At 51.8% G+C, this 27,449-nt stretch overlaps 1 protein-coding gene across 2 annotated transcripts; it reads right to left on the reverse strand.

Moving 5' to 3' along the window:
* Window positions 1-10,547: 10,547 nt before the first annotated feature.
* On the reverse strand, window positions 10,548-27,288 carry MED25 (mediator complex subunit 25). Of its 2 annotated transcripts, none has more exons than XM_041745585.1 (18): window positions 26,898-27,288; window positions 26,756-26,801; window positions 26,400-26,524; window positions 19,506-19,604; window positions 18,979-19,099; window positions 18,683-18,845; window positions 18,421-18,551; window positions 18,037-18,124; window positions 17,752-17,945; window positions 17,194-17,322; window positions 16,749-16,834; window positions 16,615-16,672; window positions 16,375-16,482; window positions 15,973-16,161; window positions 15,525-15,596; window positions 15,173-15,391; window positions 14,676-14,853; window positions 10,548-12,341 (listed from the first exon to the last, which is right to left on the reverse strand). In XM_041745585.1, the coding sequence occupies exons 1-18, from the start codon at window positions 27,206-27,208 to the stop codon at window positions 12,097-12,099; spliced, it is 2,562 nt and encodes an 853-aa protein (XP_041601519.1). In that variant the 5' UTR covers window positions 27,209-27,288; the 3' UTR covers window positions 10,548-12,096. The 2 variants fall into 2 exon arrangements, with proteins under 2 accessions (XP_041601519.1, XP_041601520.1); XM_041745586.1 differs by lacking the exon at window positions 10,548-12,341 and adding an exon at window positions 14,066-14,197 and having other exon boundaries at window positions 26,898-27,112.
* Between the last annotated feature and the right edge of the window lie 161 nt (window positions 27,289-27,449).

Below are 27,449 nucleotides of genomic sequence, written 5' to 3' on the forward strand. Positions count from 1 at the left end.
CTGCGTATTCACTTACTAGGAGTTGTGTAACATTCTTTGCTTAAATTTGCCTGTCCTTGAACTGTGGACAATAGGTAACTGTAAAGTGGTTATGAGGATTCAATGAGTTAAAGTAGTCGGATCAGTACTCAGCATGGTAACGACTTAGACGTCAACTTTTCTTAAAAAAGAAAAAAGTCATTGTGATGAACACGGGGTGATTAAAATAAAAACTGTTAAAAATCATTATCAGTACTACTATTTACAGTCTGCGGGGGCAGCAAGTGTAATGTGATGACCGAAACAGACCAGGTCCCTCATAGAGCCCAAGGTCCACTGGAGAGGACAAATAATCACAGTTTGTGATAAATGTTATAAAAAGCGCAGATGCAACCCTGGGAAACAGAGTTGCAGAAGTGGGGGAGGGAAAGAGGTGACTGGGTGACGAATACTAAGGAGGGCACTTGATGGGATGAGCACTGGGTGTTATACATTGGCAAATTGCATTTAAATAAAATATTTTAAAATTTGAAAAAGAGCAAATGCACGAGACAATGGCATGGTGACCATGAGGAGTCAGGGAAGTATCCTTTAGGCGGCCTGCGATTCTACTTGGGCTGGAAGAGTCCTAAGATGAGAGAACAGCAAGGGTACAATCCTGAGATTGGAAGGAGAGTAAGGAAAGCAGCGCAGCTGGATTGCATTGAGGGTGGTGGAGAGCTATGGGAATGGGGAGGTGCTGGGGTCCACAAGCAGGATCCTGTAGCCTTGGGATGGGATTTGAACTGTTTTTTTAAGATTTTATTTATTTGAGAGAGTGTGAGGGAGAGAGCACTCGAGTAGGGGGGAGGGGCAGAGAGAGAGGGAGAAGCAGATTCTCCGCTGAGCAGGGAGCCCGGTGTCAGGCTCCAACCACAACCCTGAGATCATATCCTGAGTGGAAGGCAGATGCTTAAGCAACTGAGCCGCCCAGGTACCCTGAAATTTGAATTTGGATCTCACTTTGCTGGGAAGGTTTTCAACAAGGGAGTGACATAGACTTGCTTATTTTTTTAAAAATTTTTTGACTCACTTATTTTTAAACGGGTCTTTCATAGAATGCATAGAAACATCCACAGGATATCTCTACAAGTCTACAGAAAACAAGTGAGACCTACAGTTGCCTCTGAGGAGAGAAGGCAGCAGACCAAGGGAATGGGGCCAGCAGGGTGGGAGACTCAGTTTACTCTCTTAGACAATTTGGAATTCTTACCATATGCAAATGTTACCTACTGAAAAAATAACTTGAGAAATTGTTAAATCTTGGGACGCCCGGGTGGCTCAGTGGTTGAACGTCTGCCTTTGGCTCAGGGCGTGGCCCTCAGTCCCAGGATTGGGTCCCACATTGGGCCCCCTGCATAGAGCCTGCTTCTGCCTCTGTCTCTGCCTCTCTCTGTGTGTCTCTCATGAATAAATAAAATCTTTTAAAAAAAATAGTTAAATTTTTTGAAGGATTCCTCCAGCAGCTGTGTTGAAAATAAGATGGTAGGGGATGAATGGAAGCAGACGGCCAGAGTGAAGACTGTGCCAATAATCCAGTTAAGAGGCGCAGATGGGATGGATGGCAGGCAGGGAGGCCACCGTGGAGGTGGTCGTTTCCATTATTTCAATCTGGAGCTCAAAGGACTTGCATAAAGTGAGAGAAGGAGATATGAAGCATGGTTCCAAGGTTTTTGCCCGTACAGGGGTGCCACTTAGTGAATGGAAACTGGCTATGGGAGCAGGTGGAAATCGCTGCTTCCATTTGTGATGTGTTAACTTAGACGTTGACTAAGCACTGTGGATAGGGAAGTCTGGAGATACAGCTTTAGGAGTCTTATGTGTTTGAATCAATGAGACAGCGAGGTCACAAAAAGCATGTATATAGATAGAGACCAGGACACTCTGTCCCTTTAGAGGTCAGAGTCCTGAGGAGCAACCAGCAAATGAGTCAGAGGGGTGGCCCATGACATAGGAGAAGCCTGGGGCCAGGATGTATTTCCCGTCCTTTTTTGCCCCACCCACTAAAGCTGAGCAGCCCAGGGTTTCCCAGGGCTGACTGGAACCCAAACCTGAGTTGTGACCAAATGGAGTCAGTGCTCTCTGGACCCAGACCACATGTTAGATATCAACAGTTACCTCCAGACCCCTGACCATCATCCATGTCAGGACAACTGACCACTGGCAGCAGGAAGGAGACAGAACCACAGAGAGCAAAGCCTCCTTAATCTCCCCAAATCCTCATTTCTCACCATTCCCATTGGTCCAAGACTCCACAATCTCTTCCCTGGATAACATCCTCCTAAACACTCCAGTGGCTTCCCAATCCCCTTTGAGTTCAATACAAACTTCTTCTAATGCCCCGCATGGTGGACCTCTGCTGCTCTATCCAGAATGATCTCTTTCATCATCCTTCAGCTCCCATCAGGACACACGTGTGAGTATGAATTCCCAGGATATCATCTAAACAGAAAGTTGTGCCAGGATAGACTCCAGCAGGAGCAAAACGAAAACATCCCAGAATGTGAAACAAAAATGTGGGCCGAAATTCTAAGTAATACTACAGTACAGCTCCCTGAAACCAACTGGCTTACCCGGGAGCCAGTTTGAAAGACAACTGCTCATTTCATCTATGAAACCTGCTGTCCAGGTTAGTAGGCTGATACGACTAAGCAATTAGGCTCCCATCTATGATGCTGTACTTCCTGAAAAGTAGCTGTCTGCTACCAAACCTGTTTATGCCAGTTGCCTCTTAAGTTAATAACTTAATCCTATCAAACCAATGAAATATTAATGCAGGAGAGTTGTTTATGTGGAAACCAGGATGCCTCCATTGAAGAAATAAAAGTGAATTGCTTTAAAAAAAAAAAAAGACAAAACTGGGGTGCCTGGGTGGGTCACTTGGTTGAGCATCTTTTTTTTTAAGGTTTTATTTATTTATTTGAGAGAGAGAGAGAGAAAGAGATCACAAGCAGGGGAAGGGCAGAAAGAGAAGCAGATTCCCTGCCGAGCATGGGGGACTCCGAGATCATGACCAGAGCCCAAGGCATACACTTTTTTCTTAAAGTTTATTTATTCATTCATGAGAGGGGGGAGGGCAGAGACACAGGCAGAGGGAGAAGCAGGCCTCCCGCAAGGAGCCCAATATGGGACTTGATCCTGGACCCCAGCATCAGGCCCTGAGCGGAAGGCAGACACTCAACCAATTGAGCCACCCAGGAGCCCAGTTGGTTGAGCATCTGACTCTTTAATTTACCTCAGGTCATGATCTCATGGGGTATGGGGTGGAGCCCTAGTGTCGGGCTCTGAGCTCAGCAGGGAGTCTGCTTGAGATCCTCTCTCTCCCTTGCCCTCTGCCCCTCCCCCCACTTGTGTTCCCTCTCTCTCAAGTCAATAAATCCTGCTGGCAAGTGGGAGGAGGGGCAGAGGGAGAGGGAAAGAGAGAATCTTTTTTTTTTTTTTTAAGTATTTTTATTTATTTATGATAGAGAGAGAGAGAGAGGCAGAGACATAGGCAGAGGGAGAAGCAGGCTCCATGCACTGGGAACCCGACATGGGATTCGATCCCAGGTCTCCAGGATCGCGCCCTGGGCCAAAGGCAGGCACCAAACCGCTGCGCCACCCAGGGATCCCTGGAAAGAGAGAATCTTGAGCAGACTCCCTGCTGAGCTTGGAACCCAACACAGGGCTCCATCCCATGACCCATGAGACCATGACCTGAGCAAAAATCCAGTCGGACGCCTAACTGAATGAGCCACCTGGGTACTCCAATAAATAAATCTAAAAAAAAAAAAAAAAAAAAAAAAGGACAAAACACTGCAAATGATAAATGACTTGTGCTTTGTGGATATAGTTTATATAAGATTATGCTATGGTATGATAAATGGAAGACTTATACTTAAAAGGTCTCGGTCTTACATAAAGAGATGAATGTCTGTTTACATGTTCTGGGTTAAAACAAAACATTTAAAGTATTTAGATGGGATGCCTGGGTGGCTCTGCGGTTGAGTGTCTGCCTTCGGCCCAGGGCGTGATCCTGGGGTCCCGGGATCGAGTCCTGAATTGGGCTCCCTGCATGGAGCCCGCTTCTCCCTCTGCCTGTGTCTCTGCCTCTCTCTCTCTTCTCTCATGAATAAATAAATAAAATCTTTAACAAAATAAAGTGTTTGGATGCTCATTAGTGCTATTTGCCATGTATTTCTAACTCCTGCTTGCCCAGCAATGAAAAGGATTGCACTTCCTGGCCCCATCATGGTCCAGTGGGGCCATGTGATTAATTCTGGCCAGTGGGACAGTGAGCAAAATGACACATATGAATTCAGTCTGGAGTATTTAGTTACTAGTGCAAGGCCAGAGTTCTTTATGCCTTTCCTCTGCTGCTGGCAATGTTCAAGGTCTTTCAGCATCAGCTCCAAGCTGACCCCATAGGTAGCAGGAGTGAGAAAACCCCTTTGCTATTTCAAGTCACTCCAATTTGGAAGTTGTTTGTTATTGCAACCCAACCCAGCCTATCCTGACATTGAAATATCCTTTTCAAATAATCCTGTTTTATCAACCTGATTAAGTTTACTAAAAGGGCAAAATGGGACATGTATGGGTTAGATGTATATGTGACACAGACAAGGACACAAAGGCAACATGGACAAATAAAAATGCTTTATATAACAAAATGGGAGTAAAGAGATCTCTGTCTCGAAGATCCTTTGGTTTTTGGTTTTGCGATTACAAAATTTTTTGTTTTGTTTTTTTAAAAAGTCTGGGGGCGGGATGCCTGGGTGGCTAAGTGTTGAGCATCTGCCTTCGGCTCAGGTCATGGTCCCTGGGTCCTGGGATTGAGTCCTGCATCGGGCTCCCCATGGGGAGCCTGCTTCTCCCTCTGCCTATGTCTCTGCCCCTCTCTCTCTGTGTGTCTCTTATGAATAAGTAAAATCTTAAAAAGTCTGGGGGCATCTGGGTGGCTCAGTCGCGGAAGCATCTGCCTTCGGCCCAGGTCATGATCTTGGGGTCCTGGGATGGAGCCTTGTGTTGGGGAAAATCCCTGCTTAGCAGGGAGCCTGCTTCTCCCTCTCCCTGCTCCCCCCATCTCCACCCCCCCACCCCCACTTGTGCTCTGTCTCTCTGAAATAAAAGAAAATCTTTAAAAAAATATAATAGTCTGTCTGCCAAGTGCTCATCAGGCTCTATGTATTATTCTTCCTTAAACTTTCTCATCATTTGTAATTATTTGTGGCCTCCACATTAGCCTGGGCGCTTTGTAAAGACAAGGACCATGTCTGGTTTATTCACAGCCATGTCCCAAAAGCCCGTCACAGAGCACTCAAGGTCCAAGTGCACATCCCACCCCCTGCCCAGAACGCCCTTCACACCTCTACAAAAGTGGTGTGATGTGTTCAACACCCCATTTCCCCTTCCAGCATGCACCAGAAAACCACCTGTCCCAGCTTCCCCTGGAGGAGATTGGGATGATTTCGTTCTCACCAGTGGGAGCATAAGCATGAGCAACATGACATCAGGAGCATCACTTCTGGTCCCAGGCAGATAAAAGCCCGTGTGCACTCTCCATGCCCATGCTCCATTCCCAAGGCTGGAGACCAAAGACCCCAAAACGAAGGGGTTGGCTATTGGTTGGCTATTGAACGAGAGCAGCAGGACTCTTGAATGAGGACAGCCACCAGGGGGAACAGCCTGACCCACATTAGACTCTGGGGGAAGTTATTAAACTCTCACCAGGGCCCTTCAAGGTCAGGCAGGAGAGAACCATCTGCAAGGTGAGCAACCTGGCCGCTTCCTGCCAACTACAGAGGGCAGGACCACACCCATCTTTTTCACTGCCTCAGCACCAGCCCCTAGCAGGTATCCAACTGATATTTTTCAAATGAATGAATTGCAAATTTATGACCTCCAGTGTCAACTGGGCCCCTGCTGCTGCTTCCTGGTATTCTATGAAGTTCCTCAAGGGTCTCAGCAATAGCCTGGTTATCGTCAGCCACGCACAGTAGAGTGGGTCAGACTGGTGGTCAGAGGTGGTGCCAGCCTGGAACACTTAATTTTTAAAAATATCATTTTTAAATGATATTGGGACAAAGCAATAATAATAGGTACTTGCTGAACACTGTGCTTAGCATTTCCCTTTTAAACTCCTGCCATGAGGATGGCAATCTTATCATCCTCATTCTACAGACAGGGAACCCAAGGATGGGGAGGCGGAAGCCTGAGATCATGGCCAAGAACAGGCTGAGGGGGGTCTTGAGCCCAGGTTCCTGATTAACCTCAGCAGAAGCTCGTGACCCCCACCTGATGGAAAAAATGAAGGGCATCAGGAGTGAATGCCTCATTTTCCTGTCCCTCTTCCCCAAGGCACACCATGGCTATCAACTCAAGATGGGACCTGCCCCTCCCTGTCACCATAGCACTTCTCGCATCTGCCTCTCAGCCACTACCTGCACCCCCCCAGCACACTGTTCCAAACACTCCAGTGGTCTTCTTCCTCTCATGGAGATGACCACATCCCACCTCGCCTCTCCTGCAGTGAGATCCATACCCACAAATTAACAAGAAACCAGATGGCTTTGGAAGGGCAATTTGGCAGTTTTGCCTCAGCTTAAGATGGGCACACACAGGGACACCTGGGTGGCTCAGCAGTTCAGTGTCTACCTTCAGCTCAGGGCATGATCCTAGAGTTCCAGGATGGAGTTCCAAATCGGGCTCCCTGCAGGGAGCCTGCTTCTCCCTCTGCCTATGTCTCTGCCTCTCTCATGAATAAATAAGTAAAAATCTTAAGAAAAAAAAGGGGGGGGGATCCCTGGGTGGCTCAGCGGTTTAGCGCCTGCCTTTGGCCCAGGGCATGTCCCCGGAGTTCCGGGATCAAGTCCCATGTCGGGCTCCCGGCATGGAGCCTGCTTCTCCCTCCTCCTGTGTCTCTGCCTCTCTCTCTCTCTATCATAAATAAATAAATAAATAAATCTTTAAAAAAAAGAAAAAAAAAAAGACGGGCACCCACAAAGTTCAGAAACATCCTATGTGACCAATAATAGATGCTTTAAAAAATGGTCTAATTCATACAGGGAATACTCTGCAGGCATGAAAAAGAACAGAGGGCTTTTTGCCCTGGTATAAATTGCAAGATATGTTGTCAGATGAAAAAAGTAATCTACAGAGTTAAAGTAGGCTGAATCAAAGTTCTAGAGCTCTGCTGTATGACACAATGCTGACTGCAATCCTCTACGGTGAGCTGAAATTTAAGGGGGCAGATCTCATTTGTGTTCTTACCCCCCCACACACACACACACACAGAAACCCAAAGGGACATAAGTTTGTAGGTGGCAGATGTCTACCTTGATTGCAGGGACGATTTCACGAGTATATGTAGATGTCCAAACTCATCAAAGTATGTGCAGGGTTTTGTTTATCAATTATACCTCCTATAAAGCTGTTTTAGAAATATAAACTAGCCTGCACTGGTTAGCAGACCCAGAAAATAATGTTTTTCTGTTTGCTTCCACCTGCTTGTACGTAGCTCCAAAGAACACATGAGAAAATTGGTACTTGAGGGGCGCCTGGGTGGCTCAATCTGCCTTTAGCTCGGGGTGTGATCCCACGGTCCCTGGATCGAACCCCCCCCCCCCCCGCCCAATCAGGCTCCCTGCATGGAGCCTGCTTCTCCCTCTGCCCGTGTCTCTGCTCCTCTCTCTCTTGTCTCTCATGAATAAATAAGTAATATCTATAAAAAAAATTTGAGGGGCGCCTAGCTGGCTCAGTCGGTAAAGCAAATGACGCAATCTCAGGGTCGTGAGTGCAAGCCCCATGTTGAGCATGGACCTTACATAAAACAAAAAATAAAAAATAAAAAAGCCACCAGAAAATTGGTAATTGATCTCCAGAGGGAGCTGGGAGAGACCATGCATTGGGTTGGTTTTGGAACCTCTTACAGTATGAATCATACAAAGGTTTTATATATACGGGAAAAAAAAGTTCAATTTTTAAAGAGTCAAGTGAAACAAAATCGGCATGATCTCCAATCCTGAAATTTTGCTCTTAGGAATGGATCTCACAGGAATGCTGGCACAAAGGAACAAAAAAATATATGAAACTACATATATGCTGATTTTCTACAGCATTTTTGATTAAGTGAAAACTGGCACAGCTAACCAACTGCCATGTGCCATGTGGCAAAGAGCTCCCAACATGGCCCCTGGGACCCCCACATCTCTTGGTATTATATTCCCATTATTTTTCCTCAGCTTCATGGGGGCTGGGCCTCCTGAGTTGTAATGTGCAAAATATAGCCGAAGTGATGGGATATCACTTCTATGACTGGGTTACAAGAAGACTCTGGCTTCCACCTTGGGTACCCACTCACTTCCAGAGAAGCCAGCAGCCATGCTGGTAGTAGCGTGAGGGGGGGCCTCTGTGGTCAGAAACGGGGTTGGGCGGGAGATTTTCACCCTCGAGGACCTGAAACTCACCCGCGAGCCCATGAATGAGCTTGGAAGTCGGTCCTCTGCCATTTGAGCCTTCAGATGAGATTGCAACCCAGACGGACCATGAGCTGGAGGTATGAGCTGTGCTGCGTCTGGACTCCTGACCCAGAGCAACTGTGCCCCAAATGCTTGCTGTGTAAGTCCCTGCCTGGTAGGGTCTGTTACACACTCACAAGCTCTACAGACTGGATGCCATGTGGAATTGGAATGTGGCCATTTAATGGGGTCACATGCAATGAAATAGATGTGAGGCCACTACTTAAGTGGAAAAAAAAAAGAAAAAACCAAGATAAACTGACCCCACATATATGAAATATTTCAGGGGTGCCAGGGTGGCTCAGTGGTTGAGTGTCTGCCTTCCGCTTAGCTTGTGATCCTGGGGTGGGATCAAATCCCCCATTGGGCTCCCCCCAGGGAGCCTGCTTCTCCCTCTGCCTGTGTCTTTGCCTCTCTATGTGTCTCTCATAAATAAATAAAAATAAAATAAAATAAAATACAATAAAATAAATAAAATAAAACATTTTTGCTCTAACCCCCCCACACACACACACTAATGTTCTGCCACTTTTGCCAGTTGGGAGAATTCTCACGAATTTCCTAGTCTTGCTTCCAGCTCTGGATGCAGCCAAAGCAAACTGATCAAAAATGAAATGTTTCCAGGGATCCCTGGGTGGCTCAGGGGTTTAACACCTGCCTTCAGCCCAGGGCATGATCCTGGAGACCCAGGATCGAGTCCCACGTTTTGCTCCCTGCATGGAGCCTGCTTCTCCCCCTGCCTGTGTCTCTGCTTCTCTCTCTCTCTCTCTGTCTCTCTCATGAATAAATAAATAATTAAATCTTAAAAAGAAATGTTTCCACTAGTCGCTTGACCATTTACAACCTCCATGGATGCTCTGGTGATCTTGACAAGTTGGCCTACACTTTTAGAAACAGGCTGGCCCACTACACTTGCCTTCTGGGAGTGCATTTGGCCAGTGAGGACAAGAGCTAAGAGCAGCTCTCCCGTGGAGAGGACTGTGCTTAGCCTGCCACGTGCTCAACCCTGTGGAGGAGCTGCTGCCTGTCACGGGGGAAACCGGCTCAGAGAGCCACAGGGACCTGCCTGAAGCCAGAGCTAATGGGTAAGAGAGCCGGAGTTTAACCCCTGCTGTTCTAAATTCTTCACTATTTCTTTCTCCATTTTAGTGACCCTGGGTTCTCCTGTGCCTCTCCTCAAGAACACGCGCCTGTGAGTACATCAGGCTGGACCCTTCGGTTCATCTACCTGGGTGCTGAGGTCAAGAGGGCCTCACTGGCCGGAAATGGACAAACCAGCAGCTGGAAACATTTCTTTTTGATCAATTTGTCCCGGACTCAAACCTGTGTTTCCTTACAGGGCTATTTCCACCAATCGGGTGGAAACAGTGCTGGCTGCACTCCCCTCATCTTCTCCTTGCAGCATATCTGATGATCACTCTCTCTCCTCAAAAACACTCAGCTTCCAGAACACACTTGCCTGGTCTTCCTGCCTTCTGGCTCCCTGCCCAACCCTGATTTGTGGATCTGTCCCAGGAATGTCTTTGACCCGAATTTTCTTCTTCCAGAGGTCGCAAAATGGCGGCCCGGTGGCCTTGTCAGACCCCCAACCGGATTTTGTTTGGTCCTCACAGTGTTTTTTGTTGTTGTTGTTGTTGCAATTTGAATGCCACTAGGTGGGGCAAGCACTCTGCAAGTTCGCCACAGTCCCCATCACTCCCTACTGTCTTACACCTGTCCGCTTCACACATTTCCATCACCTGCCTGGTCCCTGAAGCCATCTGAGTTTTCAAAAACCCCTGCTACACACACTGCCCGGGAAACATCACCCACTTTCCCTTCAGCTACCTCCAGAGTCTCCTGCTCCACCTTTGTCTGTGTGAGAGCCACCTAGGGAGCTCGTTCAAAATGCTGATTTCCAGCCTCCCTCCCACCCCCCCAGATTCCATTCAGCAGTGCCAGGGCAGGGATGGTAAACTCAAATGCCTACAGGAGCCAGGCGGGCCACATAAATGAGTGAACTAGCCAGGCATGAGAAAAGTCGACGGCCAGAAATATAATCAAATTGTATCTTTACTGAACGATGGTGAATGCATGGAACATAATACAAACATGTATGATACTGGAGTTTATATTTCAAATTCAAAATTGAAAAAATACAAATTGAAAAATAGAAATATTTAATTATTAAAATTTTCTCTTTCATAATTCTTTTGCTCCTTTGATTTTGAAGCCAGAAGGCTGACCTCACCCCCTTCCGCACCAAGAGGTCAGCGTCAGGCTTTGGATGTCACGGTGGGACAGGCGGTTTAGAATTCAACGTTGAATCCGTAACTGGGAACGGGATTTAATTTGATTCAATTTTGTAACGGAAAACAGCTGTTTACAAGCATGGGCACCTCCAAACGCCAAGATTCAAGACACCAGCTGGAGATGGTTGTAGGGTTGCGATCTTCCAATGGCATCACAGTTAGGAACCAGCACCCTACCGCCCTGCAGTCAGAACTACTACTCGTAGTCTGCATTCACACGATCGACAGTAACAGACCAAGGCAAACTGGACAGTGTTAGTTCTTTTTCACAAAGTCTGGACATAGAGAGCCTTTGGGGGAATTTGGTCTTGAACCCCACCATCTGGGTGAATATGGTCCAGGCCGTGTCTTTCATTTCTGGAAAGCAACAGTGGCGAAGGATTATATTCCTTGCCGGTGGCTTCCCTGTTTTTGCCAGGCCTGGACAAAACACGATCATACATTCAAGTAGCTGTTTTTGCAGAGAAATAGTGTTCAGAAGGGTCGTATAACCTCGACCAAAAAGTCTTTGCCTGACCTTCTTGGGGAGAATGAAGGTGTGGCCTTTGTCTCATTGGAGATGAATCAAGTCGATTTCAACAGTTCAGATCCCTTCCACACCATCATGTGACAACCAGGTCACAGAGCCTCTATAAAATACATTGGGTCAAGGTCACCATCCACCTGCCCATGGTTAAAGCACAGGAGCGTGTGGAGGACGTCCTCAGTGTGTTCCTTCTGAACACAACTCAAGTCCTGGTGACTGAAGCAAAGAGCTGACTTGTGTCACCAAATGTTCCCTCCTGGGATTGAGGTGTCCTGACAAGGCCCCCTGTGACACAGATCATGAGGTTACCATGACGGTCTGCGAGTGTGCTTAGGAAATCTGTCAATAGACACACACAAAAATAGCTCATCTCCCAGAGTTGGGGCTGCCTGGGCACCGTGTCACAGACTTCTTCGGTCACATCAAAATTCTCAATACCACAAATAAATAAAGCTAACCAGGTGGTAAGAGTTCATGAGCAACGATAGAAAAGGCCACAATGGAGTCGACTCTTTCAAGCAACTGGACTTGTAAATCTTCTGGTTTTATCTTCAACTGATGGCGCAACACAAACGCCCATCAGGCTAAGAGGACAGTCTCAACAGGCGAGTGGTTCTGCCCAGGACCCGCTGTCCTGCTCCTTTATAAACTCGCCATCTGCCATCCGTCGAAGGCTTTAACGCCCGGGGTAGTGCTTTTCTCGTTACTCCAACTGCACTTTGCAGCCACGCCGCTTCTCGTACCTGCTTTCTTTCCAAAGCGAACCCTACTGACACTTGAGGCCCTTTTTCAGCTCAGCGAGTATCGCATCTCGCATCTGTTCTGTGTACTGGTCGAAGCTCTTACTGTGCTTTGATTCGTAATGACGTCTCAGGTTGTATTCTTTCAACACAGATACGATTTTTTTGCATATTAAACACATAGGCATGCTCTTCACTTCCACAAAGAAATAGGCTCGCTCCCATTTTTCTCGAAACACGTGGCCCTCTCGGTCTCTCTTTCGTTTTGCCACTTTTGATAGAGACATGGGTACAAAAGAGATTTCACTTGCTTCTGAATGCTACCACAGGAACAACCACAGTGCCAGCCCAAAGGCAATGACCCTCTGCCTGGCGGTGGGGGAGCCAAACGGGAGTGGTGGGGACTGTGGCGAATCAGAGAGCACACGCCCCATCGAAAGGGGCAGCTCCAGCCCCTTGTTCCTAGGCAGAAGGGCAGGCCCAGAGGTGCCAGAACTTCTGACTTGTCAAGAGAAGCCAAGGCTGCAGATTGGATGTGTGTCTGTATGTGAGTGTGTGTGTGTGTGTGTGTGTGTGTGTGTGTGTGTGTGTGAATTATCCTGATTTTTATAGCTAACCCATTAGGAAAAAATGCTACAGGTACTAACACAGGGAAGGCCAAACAAAACTCATCTGTAGAGTGGCCCACGGGCCACCAGATTGCAACCTCTCTCCTGAGATGGGGCCCAGGAATCAGATGTTAACCAGCGTCCCAAACAATGTGGATGCTGGTGGTCCAGGCATGGACCACGCGCTGAGTGATGCTAGTCTGGATAGTCTAGAGTCAGGCAACAGACCACGAGCTGTCTGCCTCCTGGCTGGACCATCCTTGTACTCCACATCGTGTCTGTACCCAGCTGCCCCCTAGAAATCTCCCTGAGGCCATTCTTGCCTCACCACGTTCCAAACCTATTCCCTGCCAGGTTTTCCACGCAGGGACAGCCCCACTGTCCACCCTGTCTAAAGCCCTGTCTAAAGTCAAGTCTCTGGGACCTGGGACTGGCCCTCTCCTCACATGGAATCACGTCCACTCCTGTGGCTTCAACAATCAAACATATGCTGTCTCCTAAGAACACATCCTGAACTCCCCACATGTGAGCTGTGACTTCGACTTTCCTTGGACCATTAGCACTCGCTACTGGCTCCTTATCTCAGTTCCCTCACGTGGGGAGGTTCCACCATCTACCAGTACCCAGGCCAGGAGCCAGGGACTGACTCTGACCCCACCTCTTCACCCCCAATTCCTTCACATGGCATGCCATCCCCAGACTCACCCCACTTGCCCCCTGCCTCAGACCCCAACCCCTCCACCGGCTTCTCCCTTCCCCAGGCCACCACCCTAGCCTCCTCCCTGCATTCCTGGCCTTGTCTCGCCCCGTCCCGTCACATTTCACAACCCAGAGGCTGTGCCAGCCAGCCCGCCCAGACCTGCTCCCTACCCATGGCCTTCCCTGGCTCTTCTGTGTCCTCAGGACAAACCTCGAGCCATTCAGTTTAGAACCCAAGCCTCTTCCCAACCTGGCACTTGCCTCCCTCTCTGGGTCCCTCCTTCCTCACGCTGGACTTGGGCCTCTGAACATCCCAATCTTTCTCCTGCCTTCACACATTCATTTCTGCTGTCTCCATACCTAGATAACCATTTGCCTTCCTTCCTGGCCTCATCAACTCCCGCTTCTCCTCCAAGACTGCTGAGCTCAGCTGGCTCAGAGCCCTCTTCCGGGTACCAACCCTACTTCCACCAGGGCACACAGTCCTTTGGGTTCTGCCTACCTCCATGTCCCACCCCCCAGCCCAAAGCCAGGCTGCACCAGACTGCCTGACTCACTGCAGAGGCCCTGGTGTCACCAGCCCAGAGCCTCAGGGACATGTGCTGCAGCGAGAGCAGGGACACAGAGGTCTCCCCCCAGGTCTCCGCCTGCCCAGTCCTGGGGGACGTCAGTGACGGGAGCCGGGGCGTGTGTTAAAAGGAACTTTATTGGGTGTCGGGGGTTCAGATGAGATCCATGAGGATGTCGTCCTCCATGACGCTGGGCTGCAGGCCCGGCTGGGGAACCGGGCCCCGGGGACCCCCGCTCAGCAGCATCTGACCTGGGGGGCAGTGGGGAAGGGACTGCATCTCCCAGTAGTCCCTGGGGCCCTAGAGGGCCCTGGGTCTGCTTCCGCCCTCTTCCTCTGGGAGCCCAAAGTAATGACTTTTCTAGGAAGCCCCAGGGGGATCCATCGGAGGCACCTTCTGGCCCCGTCTGGTCGCAAATGTTCTGATTCCCAGGAGCCTTTAGGAGCCCACCCCCCACACTACTTCTCTGGCCCTAAGACTAGGTTTCCCATCAACCCTGGGGACACACAGGAATGGAATCACAAAAAGAGCTCTTGCCCTACTAGATCTTGACCCCCTGGGCTGTATTTTTCCAATAGCCCTCAGAGCCTCCCAAGAAGGGGGCGGGGAGCAGCTTCCATTCTCGAATCCAGGACTTCTCTTCCCAGGAGCCCTCAGTCTTGAGGCTCTAGCCCAGGGGCTGTTGGGACACTCAGTCCAGACCTCTGCCCTCCCCGGGGAACTCCTTACCTGGCAGCGGAGCTCTCGGGGGAAGCTGTGTGGGCCAGGACTGGGCAGGTGGTGGGTGCAGGAGGGGGGGCCCCAGCTGGGGTTGCCCCAGGCCCTGGTGTGGCGGCAACAGTGCTGGAGCCCCTGGTGGCTGGAGGTGGTGGAGGGAAGCTTGGGGTGGGGGCACCCCAGTCTGAGGCTGAGAGAACAAAGAAAGTGGCTCAGAGGCCCCCAGTAGAGAGCCCCCACCCCACCAAGCAGCCTCTAGCACAGAAGGTGCTCAGAGAACATCTCATCCAGTGGTTGGGCAGGGGGTGGGGGGTGGGGGTCTTTCTTTAAAGGTATCTTAGCAGAAACCCATGTAAGACAGACACAGAGGAGCCGGTCTGCCTGGAGTCCTTGATGGGGCCCTATTCACACCCTCTCATCAAAGCCAACCTCCTTCCTCCCGAACAAAACAACCAGAACCTCAGGGCCAGCCCCATGGCTCCCATCTGCCCCACACCCCCAAATCTCACCGGAGGTGGGTTGAGGAGGAGACTCCGCAGTTGGGGGTTGGCCCCAGGGTTCTGAGGCCGAAGGATGGGTCCAGGAGGGGGGGGGCCAGGGGCTGCTCCAGGAGGACCTTGGGGGGCACCTGGGGGGGCCTGGGCAGCCCCTTGGGGCTGGGGCTGTCCTGAGGCCGCAGAGGCCCCCACAGTGCCCTGAGGCTGGGGCTGTGGTGGGCGGAGCTGGAGCTGGTGGGAAGAGATGAGGATGAGGGACGAGGCAGATTCCCCACACTTCTTGGCCTCTGAGATCAGTTCAAAATGACAGTGTCCTTTGGGGTCTCCCCCGCCCTGGCCCTGACCCCACCAGCCCTCTCCTCACCAGATTCTGTGAGGGTCTCGCCTGGTCCTCCAGAATGGGGCCCAGCCCAGGGGGTGCCTGCTGTGCCCCCATCTGTGTGGGACAGGGAGCAGGTCAGTGACTGGGGGTGGGAGTGGGGGGTCCTGTGTTTGGGGGATCAGGGAGCCTTCTGAAACCCGTAGGGGAACCTGTTAGGAGCTAGGAACATTCTTTGGGGGTGGATGGTCTGCAAAGTAAACCTTATTCTCCCAAGTCCCCAAGAGGGGGCCATGTCTGAGAGACGATGGAAACCCTGAAAGGGTACAAAGATCACAGGAAAACATGGGGAAGGGACTGAACTCGGGTGGCCACATGGCCGGAGAACAGTAAGCGCCAGCAGGGGAGCCCAGGAGGGATGCCAGGGGTCTGGCCACAAGCCCACCCAGGTAGGCAGGGGTGGGTGTTGGAGAGAGGGGGCCTGCTTGCTCACCCCGCGCTGCTGCTCCAGCTTCTGCTGCTGGACTTGCTTGTGGTTGGTGATGACCTGCCGGATGCCATTGACGAAGCCGCTCTGGTCATAGGGGATGAGGCCCATGAAAATCTTTTTCTTGGACGAGTACAGGAGCATGAGCACACGTACCTCACAGGGGGCCGTGTGGGGGAAGTGCACACAGCCAGCCTGGGAGAGGACACGTACCAGTCAGCCCTGAGGAGCAGGAGGAGGAAGAAGAGGAGGAGGAGGAAGAGAAGGAGAGTAGAGGAGGAAGAAGGGCAGGGGGAAGAAGGGGAGGGAAGGAGGAGAAGGGAGCACTCCATCCCTCCTGCCATCTTGGTTCTAGAAGCCCTGCAGGTGCCCAGCTCCTGCCCAACCCCCGCCCAGCCCCAGACTCACAAAGCCATTGCCCATGATGCGGTAGAGGCCTTTCAGGGACTCCAGGTCCTTGTTGGTGAAATGGAATTGCACCATCCTTGAGTTCCGGAACAAAGGGCCCAGGGTGGTCTGGGGGAGAGACACAGGCCCACACAGGCCGGCCAGCATGCTGAGGGGGGAAGGCAGGCAAGGAAGGGACAAGGGAAGAGAATGGGACCAGCCAGCCAGCAGGGGTGGGCAATGCTCCCGGGAGCCACTCACCAGCAACTGCTGTGGGATGAGCTGCATTATCAGCTTCTGAGGCCACTGCTCAGTCTTCCTGGGGGCCAGGATGGGAGGGAGTCAGGTAGAGGCAAGCCCAGGCCCAACCAGCCCCCAGCCCTACAGTCACCTACAAGTTCTCGCCGTGATTCACATAGACCTGGCAAGGCAGCGATCGCGTCAGCTTGGTGTTGGCGTCCACGGAGGCAGGTTTGGGCTTCTAAGTGGAAAGGCAGCGTGTGTCACGGCAGAGAGGGCCTCAAAGCCCAGTCTCCTCCACTTCTCCCACCCAACCCTGGGAGCCCGGAGCTCAGGACCTCCCTTAGCTTTAGTCCCACAAGTCCTAGGCCCCTCTTTTAGATCAGCCACGATCCCCTGAACCCCCATCACACCTTGAAACCTGAGACTTTTCCATTCTTCACTTGCAACCCAGTTCTTACTAGCTCCCTAGTTGCCAATTTAAGGCTTCCTTGAGACTTTACTCAGGACCACAGGGCCAGCCATGGCCCCACAGGGACCCTGGCCTAGTCCCCAGTCCTAACAGGCCATGACATCCATAGGGACCCTCAAGCTACTCACCTCCTGCCATTCGAGGACCCCGCTCCAGGCCAAGAGTTTGTTGGACACTGACTGCTGCCCCCCAAGGGCCGGGGCCCCCAGCTGCGCCGGGGCAGGGCCACTCACCCCACCTGGGGCCACCGTGCCCGCCTGCCAGAGGGGAGCAAGGAGGGCAATGGAGCAGGGTCAGACCATCTCCTGGGAGGGGTGACCCGAGAGAGACAGACAAGCAGGAGGAGCAGAGTACAGGCGCCTTCAACACCACTCAATGGTCCCTCAGACCGTAAATGCTCTGACTCTGTAGGATCCCAGGACTCTGAAGACCTATGGATGCCCTGACTCCCAGGATCCCTTGGGACACCTCTGAACAGTTCTAACCCACCAGAAGCCAAAGCCCCACAATTCCATCCTCAGACCCTCTAGTCTCAGTTGTCCATGGTACAAGCCCCAGGAACCCCTGAGGAACCAGAACAAGACTCATGTACCCTTATACCCTCCTCAGGAAGACAAACTGCTTGGCCTCTGCTCTGTTAGCAGGTGGAATGAGTAGGGCAGTGGGGCAGACATGCAAACACCTACCATGGATGGGGCCCCAGGTTGTGCAGGGGGGGCCAGGCCTGGGCCAGGAGCCACAGTGGAGACCAGGCTGGGCTGGGAAGCAGGGGGTGGCTTGGGGGCGCCAGGGGGCCCCGGGGGTAGTGGTGGGGCCGGTGCCTGGCTGAAGGGGGGACCCACTCCTGGAGCAGCTTGTTGGAGAGGGTTAATGGGTGAGACTGTGGGAAAGACCAAGAGAAGAGGTGGGGACAAATGTGCAGAGAGGTCTGGACAACCCAGGCCACCCCAGATTCCCGCCTCAGGACTCACAGCGGGGGCCCAGCCCAGCCTTCTGGTTCTTGGCGGCTTCCACTGCATTCTGGGCAGCCACTTGAGCTGCACTCAGGTTCCCAGGGACCTGGGAGTGGAAGGCAATGAGGACCACACACCCCAGTCAAGGTGTCCCGTGGGATCATGCCACCATGCCCCCTCCCAACTAGGCACAGCTACCCCAGTTGTGACACCGCAGAAGGAGGATTCCCATCAATCACTCCACAGGGATGTGATTCCTTGGCCCCAAGAGTCCACCCATCCTAGCGTCCCAGCGGAGAGTCCTGTCACCCTACAGGCCCCAGCATCCAGCTAGGTCTCCCCAAGAGGCAAGGGATCCCACAAGGTCCCAGGAACACATTCCCTTTCTGGCAACATCCATACCTGGTACTGCTGAGGGACGGGGGGCAGAGGCTGCTGGGGCGCTGCTGAGAGCGAGGCACCCGAGGGTGGAGCTGGAGGCAGGGGGACCGGCTGCTTTGGCTGCAGGGGGCCTGGGGCTGAGCCACCCCCAACTGAGAGTGAAGCATGAACAACCAAGCCCCCCATGAAGGGGTTTGAGAAAGGGGAGAAAAAAACAAGTCAGAGAGAGTTGAGGGGGCCTGCCCCTCTCCTCTTCACTCCACTGCTGGTACTCAGGCCTCACCTGGCAGCACAAGCCCCCGCACCAGCACCATGTGCCGGGGATCCTGGCTCACATCTGTTGGTGGCTGCAGTGGCTCCAGCAAGGCCGGTGGAGCTGCCTTCTCGAACAGAAGCCTCAGGGCAGGCAGCTTCCGCGGAGACACAATGGAGAAGTGGATCCCTTGCTGTAGGAGGAGAGATAAGCGGTGAGGGTGGGGGCAGAGCAGCCCCCAAGTCAGGAGTCCGGGCCCCAGCCCCCTCTTCCCTGAGATCTGGGAGTCGAGCCCTAGCCCCTTGCTCAGGCTCAGGAGTCCTCACCTCACCTATCTTCTGCACGAGGCTCTCCGTGGTGTACCCAGAGTATGTGGTGCTCTCGACGGCAGGGAGCAGGTACGGGGGCGAGTTACAGATGAGGAGGCAGACGCGGTGTGTCTGGCCGCTGCCAGGGAGAAGGAAAGACGTGGAGCCGGTAACAACAGGGGCCCCGAGAAGGGACAGACCCAGCCCCAGCCCCAGCAGGGTGCAAATGGTCCACCCCACAGGAAGTTGGGAGTACCAGCCCCATTTTACAGCCGAGAACACCGAGACCCCGAGAGGTTCCTGACTCCCTCTGGCTTCCCTAGCAGATGGGGGAAGCAGGTGGCAGACCCAGAGCAAGGCTCCTCTTCCCAATGAGGACACCGAGACCAGGCATTGGCCAGGGGACACCTCTTGCCTCCTGCCCAGAGCGCTCAGCACTCAGCCCACCGGCCCCCCACCTGGTGTGAGGCATGGGTGGAGTCCTGTGACAAACAAAGCCAGGTGGAAGGAGACACCTAGGGGCCCCACGTACTGGGCACACTCACATCTGCTCCCGCATCTTCTTGAAGTCATCGAAGAGCTGCAGGGCCGTGCTGAGGCCTTCCGCGATGAGGCTACAACTCTCACCACCCCCGCCCATGAACCTGCAAGGGGTGAGACTATCAGCCCCAGGGTTCCCCGTGGCACCCAGGGCTGCCACCTCCCAGCCCCAGCACACACCTGGAGAGCCTGCACCTGTGTCACCCTCCTCCCCACACTCCACTTTGCACTGGGGCACAGGGACCCTGTTGAGCTTCCTGTTCTATCCCCAGTGCTGACTCAGCACCAGGCCTAGTGAATGTGGATGAGGGCTGTTTGTCTTCTCCTTTTTTTTTTTTTTTTAATTTTTTAATTTATTTATGATAGTCACAGAGAGAGAGAGGCAGAGACACAGGCAGAGGGAGAAGCAGGCTCCATGCACCGGGAGCCCGATGTGGGATTCGATCCCGGGTCTCCAGGATCGCGCCCTGGGCCAAAGGCAGGCGCCAAACCGCTGTGCCACCCAGGGATCCCCTGTTTGTCTTCTCCTGATGGAGGCCCTCTGGCCAGCAGTCCTGCCAGAACACAGAACAGGGAAGAGCCCAGGACACCTGGCCTAGGATCTCATCCCGTGTCCCCATCCCTGTGCACCTTTCCTTTGGGCTGTTCCATGTTTAAAGCCAGCCTGGCCTTGTCCCACCCTCCCAGCTCAATATGGGGGCCTCCTCCGTCCTCCCCTTGTCATGGGTTGAATTATGCCCCGCTCCCCAAGAAATGTTGAAGTCCTAACTCCCAGTACCAGAACGTGATCTTATTTGGAAATGGGATATTTACAGAAGTGAGGGGACTACAGAGGTCACAGGGTCGGCCCTAATTCAACATGACCCGTGTCCTTGTGATCAAAATCCAATGTGGACATTTGGATACAGAAGCAGACATGCTCAGAAGGAAGACAATGTAGAGACACAAGGTGAATGCCATGTGGATATTGGAGCAACACTACCACAAGCCAAGGATCATTTAGGGACATCAGAGGTTGGAAGAGACAAAGAGCCTCCCCTACGGGTTCCAGAGGGAACATGGCCCTACCCACACCTTGATCCTGGACTCCTCCACATTAAACTGTGAGTCACTACCTTTCTGTGTGTGTGGTTTTTTTTTAAGATTTTATTTATTTATTCATGAGAGACACACACAGAGAGAGAGAGAAGCAGAGACAAAGGCAGAGGGAGAAGCAGGCTCCACGCTGGGAGCCCAATGTGGGACTCAATCCCGGGTCTCCAGGACCACGCCCTGGGCTGAAGGCAGGTGGCAAACGGCTGAGCTGCCCAGGGATTCCTCTTTCTGTGGTTCTAAGCCAACCAGTTTTGTTTTGCTTTTTAAGATTTTACTTATCTATTTGAGTGAGTGTGCAAGCGCACCCACACACAGAAGTAGGGGGTGAGGCAGAGGAAGAGGGAGAAGCAGACTCCCTGTTGAGTAGTGAGACTGATGCGGGGCTCGATCCCAGGACTCTAAGACCATAACCTGAGCCGAGGGCAGACGCTTAATTAACTGACTGAGCCACCGAGGTGCCCCTACGCCAACCAGTTTTTACTATTTCCTTTTGGCAGCCCCAGGAAACCAATATACAGATTCCAGTTTCTCTTCCATCTGATGTGCAGAAAAGACACCGGGTCATGTGGGGTGCGGTGCAGGGAAGGCCTCTAGGTGAGTGCAGCTGCCATCACCACAGCTCTTCAGGTCACGTGGTTGTTAAAGGCTGACTCTGAACATGTGTGCAGACTGGGCCCCTCCCTGGGAGCTATGAGGGCCCTGTCCCCATGAGTTGTGGCCCTTGCGCTGGTCTCCCTGAGGCAAGGACGGGACTGAGTCCTCTCTTACCCCACAGTCTGGCATCACGGAGGCCTCTGGAAAAGTGTGCTGAAAAACGAATGGCTAAAGGTTCGGGACTGGCTCAGTTGGCAGGGCGTGGGACTCTCGATCTTGGGGTCGGACTTTGAGCCCCATGTGTGACATAGAGTTTAGATACACGTGTACATACACATAACAAAGGGCTGCCTAATCCAACCATGTCTGTTAAGGCCAGAATAAAGCTATGCTCTTAGCTGGGCATCTGAGACCCTCCGTGCCTTGGGCTCTGCCACCTTCCTGCTCCACCCTCCTCTGGGTACAAGTACCCCAGAATGTCTCACATGTCCCTGGTCTCCATGATCTGCCACATAAGCAGTCTTCTGTCTTGTGCTGTTCACCCCTCTTCTGGCCGAGGAGGAAAATCCCTGCTTATCTATCCTATGACACCCCCCACCTAAGCCCAACAACCTTCTCCAGAAAGCCTGCCTCAGCTGCCACCTGATTTTAGGCCCCACCCTCAATCATATCACATGTCACTGTATACTGTGACTGTCAAGCTTACCTCCACAGTGCACCTGACTCCCAGAGCCAGGGCAGCTTTCAGGGAGGGAGACCAAGTGGTCGGTCTGAGGTATCTCTAGCATGTGTCCAACATGCTCAAGGACACACAGGGCTTCAGAAAAGGCCTCCTGGATGAGTAAGCCACAGCAGCTCGACCCCTCCACTCCCTTCCCCAGCTTTCATGCCCATTCTTTCCAGTTGCAGGCTTCCACCCTCTTCTCCCGCTAGGCCCCATGACCCCGACGCCTTCCTTCCCCCTCTCAGGGCATTCATGCTATGCTGCTGCTCCTTACCCCCATCCCCTGCTCCTAGCCCTTCTCTTCCTCACCACAGGGACTCTGTTCTGCACCAGAACTTTAAGGCCAGAGTTGGAGTAGACCCCAACAAATAAACCAACCCTGCATCTACTCTGCAGCTGCTTCCTGTTCCTGAATAAATCAAACCACTATTTTCATAAGCCTTTTAGAGCCAAAGGTGCCCTGGCTGGGCCTGGCCAGAAGGCTAGGGGGGAGTGCAGGGGGTAAGATACAGAGCAACTGTGTCATGTGTGCATGTCTCCTTTTAGGGGCATGAAACTGTGTTTTGGGGCTGTGTGGTTGCACAGCATAAGCATACTAAACGCCACTGAATTGTTCACTTTAAAACATTCACCTCTGTTATGTGAATTTTACCTCAATTTAAAAAAGTAACTTATGAGGGAAAGTGTGACCAATCAATCACCCTGAGATCCTAAAACTTGCTCTTCCTTTCCTGAGTGTAGGCTGTCTGTTCCGTGCTCAGAGAGATATGTAACAAATATTTTGTCTGGGAAATGAGAAACACTTGAAAATGGGGAGAAGTAAAAATCTGGTCAGTTGCATAATATATTTTAAATACCATACAGTTCATGATGAACCTGAATTCCAAGCAAAGTCTTCAATGGTGCAAACATGAAGATGAACGTGCCCTGGTGCTACAGGTGGGCTCTGATTCTTATTGCTTCCCCAGGCCTCTTGCTGATGCCCACACCTCCCCCCCCACAACCACTGGAGTCTTCACTGCCCACATTCACAGGGTAATAAGCCTTTGGAGGGTCCTCACCCCCACTGAGGTATGATCAAAATGAGGAATGTGAACAGCAGCCAGGCTTGGCCTGTCTTAGGTCCCCAGCTCCTCAGGGCTCAGGACAGTTTCCTCCACAAACATTTGTGAAAAGGAGTGAATGAATGAACAAACAGACTATCAGTGCTAGGGAGAACACACTCAGGGCTCTTTTCCTTCTACCTCTATTCTTCCTGATTCTGGGTCAATCGCTGTAGGGGAGGAGGAAACAATCCCCACCCCTCTTGAAAGAAAGGAATTGGAACATCAGAAATAAATCTTCCCAAAGCAAGGATGTTTCAAAGATCACACTACATACTTTGTTCCTTAAGTTAGGGACGTTCCAGGAGAAGATAAGATTTCTTCTCAGGGCGTGAACAAAACCCCGCCAACTCTGTGATCTCTTTGACAGACTCCCCCGGCAACATCACAGAAACTGAATTTAGGTGGTTACACAGGACTTGGTAAACTGCTGACCCCGCTGCCAATGTAAATGGCTTAAAATGTTTATCAACCAATTGGGAGAATTCCACAGGGAGCACACAGCATACAAAGCTTTTTCATTTGGCTAAAGATATAGTGTATTCTAAGCTGATTTAGGAGGAGGTATGGGTATATGCTGAATGTGCTCAAAAAGTCCAGGGGCTCTGGAAAGATTTATTTATTTGTCCATCTTTAAGGTTTATTTTATTTTATTTTATTTTATTTTAAAGTTTTTCTTTACTTATTTAAGTCATCTCTACACCCAGTGTGGGGCTCAAACTCACAACCCCGAGATCGGGAGCCACATGCTCTTCCAATGGAGCCACCCAGGTGCCTCTGGGAAGTTTCAAATAAAGGGGTTTAACTGCTTGTCCTGACCTGTCAACACCCACCAGAAGCTTTGGTTTCTTGGTGATTATCTTCTTCATGGCTTTCACTCATTTATTTACTGTCAAGGTCTTCTGAGACCTTCTGAGTGCCAGGCCCCAGCTGGAAACAAAAAGCAGAAGGACCACCAGGGACCTAGCCATTCATAGTCCAGAGGCATGGGGCTGTGACAGGGGCCGGCTGGGAGGGGCAGACCCAGGAGGGAGTGATGGCTGCTTGCCAGCATCAGGGAAGGGACCTCTGAGTTGGGTCCTGAAGCTTATAGTTCACTGGGAAGAATCAGAGTATAAAGTGCATTCAGGGGGCGCCTGGGCGGATCCATCAGTGAAGCATCTGCCTTTGACTCAGGTCATGATCTCAGAGTCCTGGGATTGAGCCCCGGTTTCGGCTTCAGGCTCTCTGCTCAGAGGGGAGTCTGCTTCTCCCTCTCCCTCTGCCTCCTCCCTCTGCCACACTCTGTCTCCCTCTCAAATAAATAAATAAAATCTTTAAAAAAAATATATATATATATATATAAAATGCATTCTGGGCATTCACTCACATATTCCCTCATTCTACCCAGTTCTCCTTAGACCGCCCTGGTGCCAGACCTTGTGCTTGGCGCTAGAGACTTAGACATCAGACTTGAACTTGGGCATCAGGGAGTCCCGTCTTACCATTATTCATGTCTTAAAACAACCTATCTCAGTACTTCTCAGCTGGGGTGGATTTTGTCCTTCCCTACCCCCCGCCTCAGGGGACAGCTGACAATCATCTGTAGACATTTTTGTTGGTCACAACTTGGAGGTGGCTCTTGGCACCTGGTGGCTAGAGGCCAGGGAGGCTACTGAACATCCTGCCATGTGAACAGTCCCCCACAATAATGAATTATTTGACCCAAAGTGTCAACAGTACTGATGTTGGGAAATCCTACTCTGTCCTGACTACTAGTTCTAATGGCCATGAGGGGTCAAACTTGGGTGTCAACTTCCCAGTGGGCGTGCAGCACCCAGTCCTGCACACACATAGCCTGGAACAGAGCAGGCACTCAGTTTGCTGAGTAGCAAACTCTTGCCGTACAAACGAATGAAGAGAAGAGCCATCATGAACCAGTGCCGTTTCATGAACTCTAACCACAGACCAGACCTGGGCTGGGCAGTATGAAGGCACCATGGGAAAATTAGTTCCTGTGATCCTCCAGAGAGCATGGACATTTGAACTACCATTATCTATTCAAAAAACCAAGAAACTGAGGCGTGAAACAACAGTGAACACTAACATAGCACTTAATACATGTCAGGTGCTGTTTTAAGTAGTAGCCAACTCATTCAATTCCCAAAGAATGCCTATACCTATGAAGTCATGGTAGCTAGCACCCCCCACCCCCAACAATCCCCACCTCCTGGTATTCACACCCTTGAGATTCACCTCCCCTCATGCTCCCTGCACTGAACAGGACTGACTCCTCTACCAAACAGAATGTGGCAGAGATAATGCTGTGTGGCTTCTAAAACTCGATCATAAAAACCCTTGTAGCTTCCTCTTTGCCCCCTCTGTTGTGTTGCTTCGTCTGAAATAAGCCAGCTGCCACGTCAGGAGAACATTCCCCCAGCCACAGAGTGAGCTGCCTTGAAAACAAATTGGTCCCTTGCATGACTGCAACCTCATGAGGCCCTGAGCCAGAACTATCCAGCTAGGCCAGTCCTGAATTCCTTACTTACAGAAATGGCATGAGATAATCAACGATTATTGTTTTGAGCAACTAAGTTTTGGGATAATGGGTTACACAACAAAGAATAAATAACACAATAAATAATTAACACAAGTACTATAATGTTAATCCCCCCCTTTAAAGAAACAGGAGATAGGGACGCCTGGGTAGCTCAGTGGTTGAGCATCTGCCTTTGGCTCAGGGCATGATCCTGGGGTCCAGGATTGAGTCCCGCATTGGGCTCCTTACAGGGAGCCTGCTTCTCCCTCTGCCTATGTCTCTGCATCTCTCTCTGTGTCTCTCATAAATAAATAAATAAAATCTTAAAAAAAAAACAAACAAATAAAGAGATAAGAAATAAACTACATTAGGCACAAAGAGAGCAGGGACTCTTGGGTCTGGGAGTTCGGTGGTTTAGCTGTGATATGACCACAGGCTATCTGTACCCGCGGGAGCCTGCAGTGTGAACATTCCAAATCCCATTCAGAGCACAGAGAGATCTATCCTGGCCTAGGCCCCACGCCCCCCTTGCACTCAGGCTTCAAGAGGCCCATGTGAAATAGGAATACTACGGTGGAGATGAGGAACAGCCGACCAAATGCGGAGAACCACACAGTACGAGATCGGAGCTGGAGCTCAACAGGCCTCCCAAACTGAGAAGATTTTTCTACTTCCACATCGGAGGGCAAAAACGCTGAGCACACGGAACCCACCACAGAAGAGACTTATGGACAAAAACAATCCCTTTCAGTCCTTTCAGCCACCCAGTGTGAGCGATGGTTCCTGAAACTCAAGTCAAGCCGCATCCGTTCATGGTCCCTCACAGGGTCCCCCAACCCACCCCCTAGCACAAGAAAATGCTCACTTAATGCCATCGAGCCAGGTGACAAACTCATAGGCGCTGCTGGTGGGAGCGTGACACTGTACGTAGGACTCGGGAGCGCAGTCCACCGTGTTGAACACCACGAGGCTGTACTGGGTACCCCCATACTGGGAGAGGAGGACAGAGGAACTTTTCATCTGGAACCCCCGTCCAGCTCTTCCGCCCTCCGACTCAGGAGTCCGGTCCTGGACTCCAACCCCCTCAGACTCAGGAGTCCATCCCCGGCCCCCTCCGCCCCTCGGACCCTGGAGTCCGGTCCCCGGGCTCCTCCTCCCTCAGACTCAGGAGTCCGGTCCCCGCCTCCCTCCTTCTTCAGACTCAGGAGTCCCAAGACTCACGTCTCCTCCGAAGTCCGTCTCGGCAGGAGGACCACCATTAAAATACCTGCGAGGGTCGGAGGTAAAAGGTCGGGGTCAGGCAAGAGACTGTGGAAAACTAAAGTCGGAGGGCCGGGCTGGAAGTCGGGGAAACGGCACTCACTCGATGGCCGGAAGCAGGTAGTGCTTGCGCAACCCTTCGAAGTAAGGCCCCAGGTTGGCTGTACCCTCGATCACAAACACCACGTCAGCCACGAGGCCCCCGGCGCGGGCCGGGCCCTCCGACCCGGGGACCATGCCCCGCGCAGCAGCCGCCACCGCCGCCACCGCCGCGGCCGCCGCAGCCGCTGTGGAAAGAGCGGAAGTGCGCCTGCGCTGCGCGTCCCCCGGCGCGGGACGTCTTAGCGCCGCGGCTCGGCGCGCCCGCGGCCATGTTTGTGCGGGGCACGCAGGGCGCGCTGGTTCTATCTCCATCCTCGTTGGTACCCGCCGCGTGCAAGATTAAGAGCATAGCGAACCCCTTCAGGGGCCTGACGGGGAAGATTGGGTCATTGTCAGGACTGTGGAGAGTGACATACATGGAGAGAGCCGTAGTCGGTCGCCATCTTTGAGCGAGGCGCCCGCTCCGCCTCTGGTTTCAATGGGAGGGTCAGGAGACCTGGTTGCTATGCAACGCATACGCTGCCCTAGTTTTCTATCGGCGAGATTAGGTTTC

Source organism: Vulpes lagopus, chromosome 2 (genome assembly GCF_018345385.1).
Source record: "Vulpes lagopus strain Blue_001 chromosome 2, ASM1834538v1, whole genome shotgun sequence".
NCBI classification, from domain to species: domain Eukaryota; kingdom Metazoa; phylum Chordata; class Mammalia; order Carnivora; family Canidae; genus Vulpes; species Vulpes lagopus.

Bases quoted from the DNA above. Each gene is read 5' to 3' on its own strand.
- MED25 (XM_041745585.1), bottom strand. From the start codon at position 27,208: ATGGAGATAGAACCAGCGCGCCCTGCGTGCCCCGCACAAACATGGCCG. The intron at 26,525-26,755 runs GTGAGTCTTGGG...CTCCTCTCCCAG, and splicing joins AGACGGACTTCGGAGGAGAC to TATGGGGGTACCCAGTACAG. The intron at 15,392-15,524 runs GTGAGGAGAGGG...TCTTCCCACCAG, and splicing joins CGAGACCCTCACAGAATCTG to CTCCAGCTCCGCCCACCACA.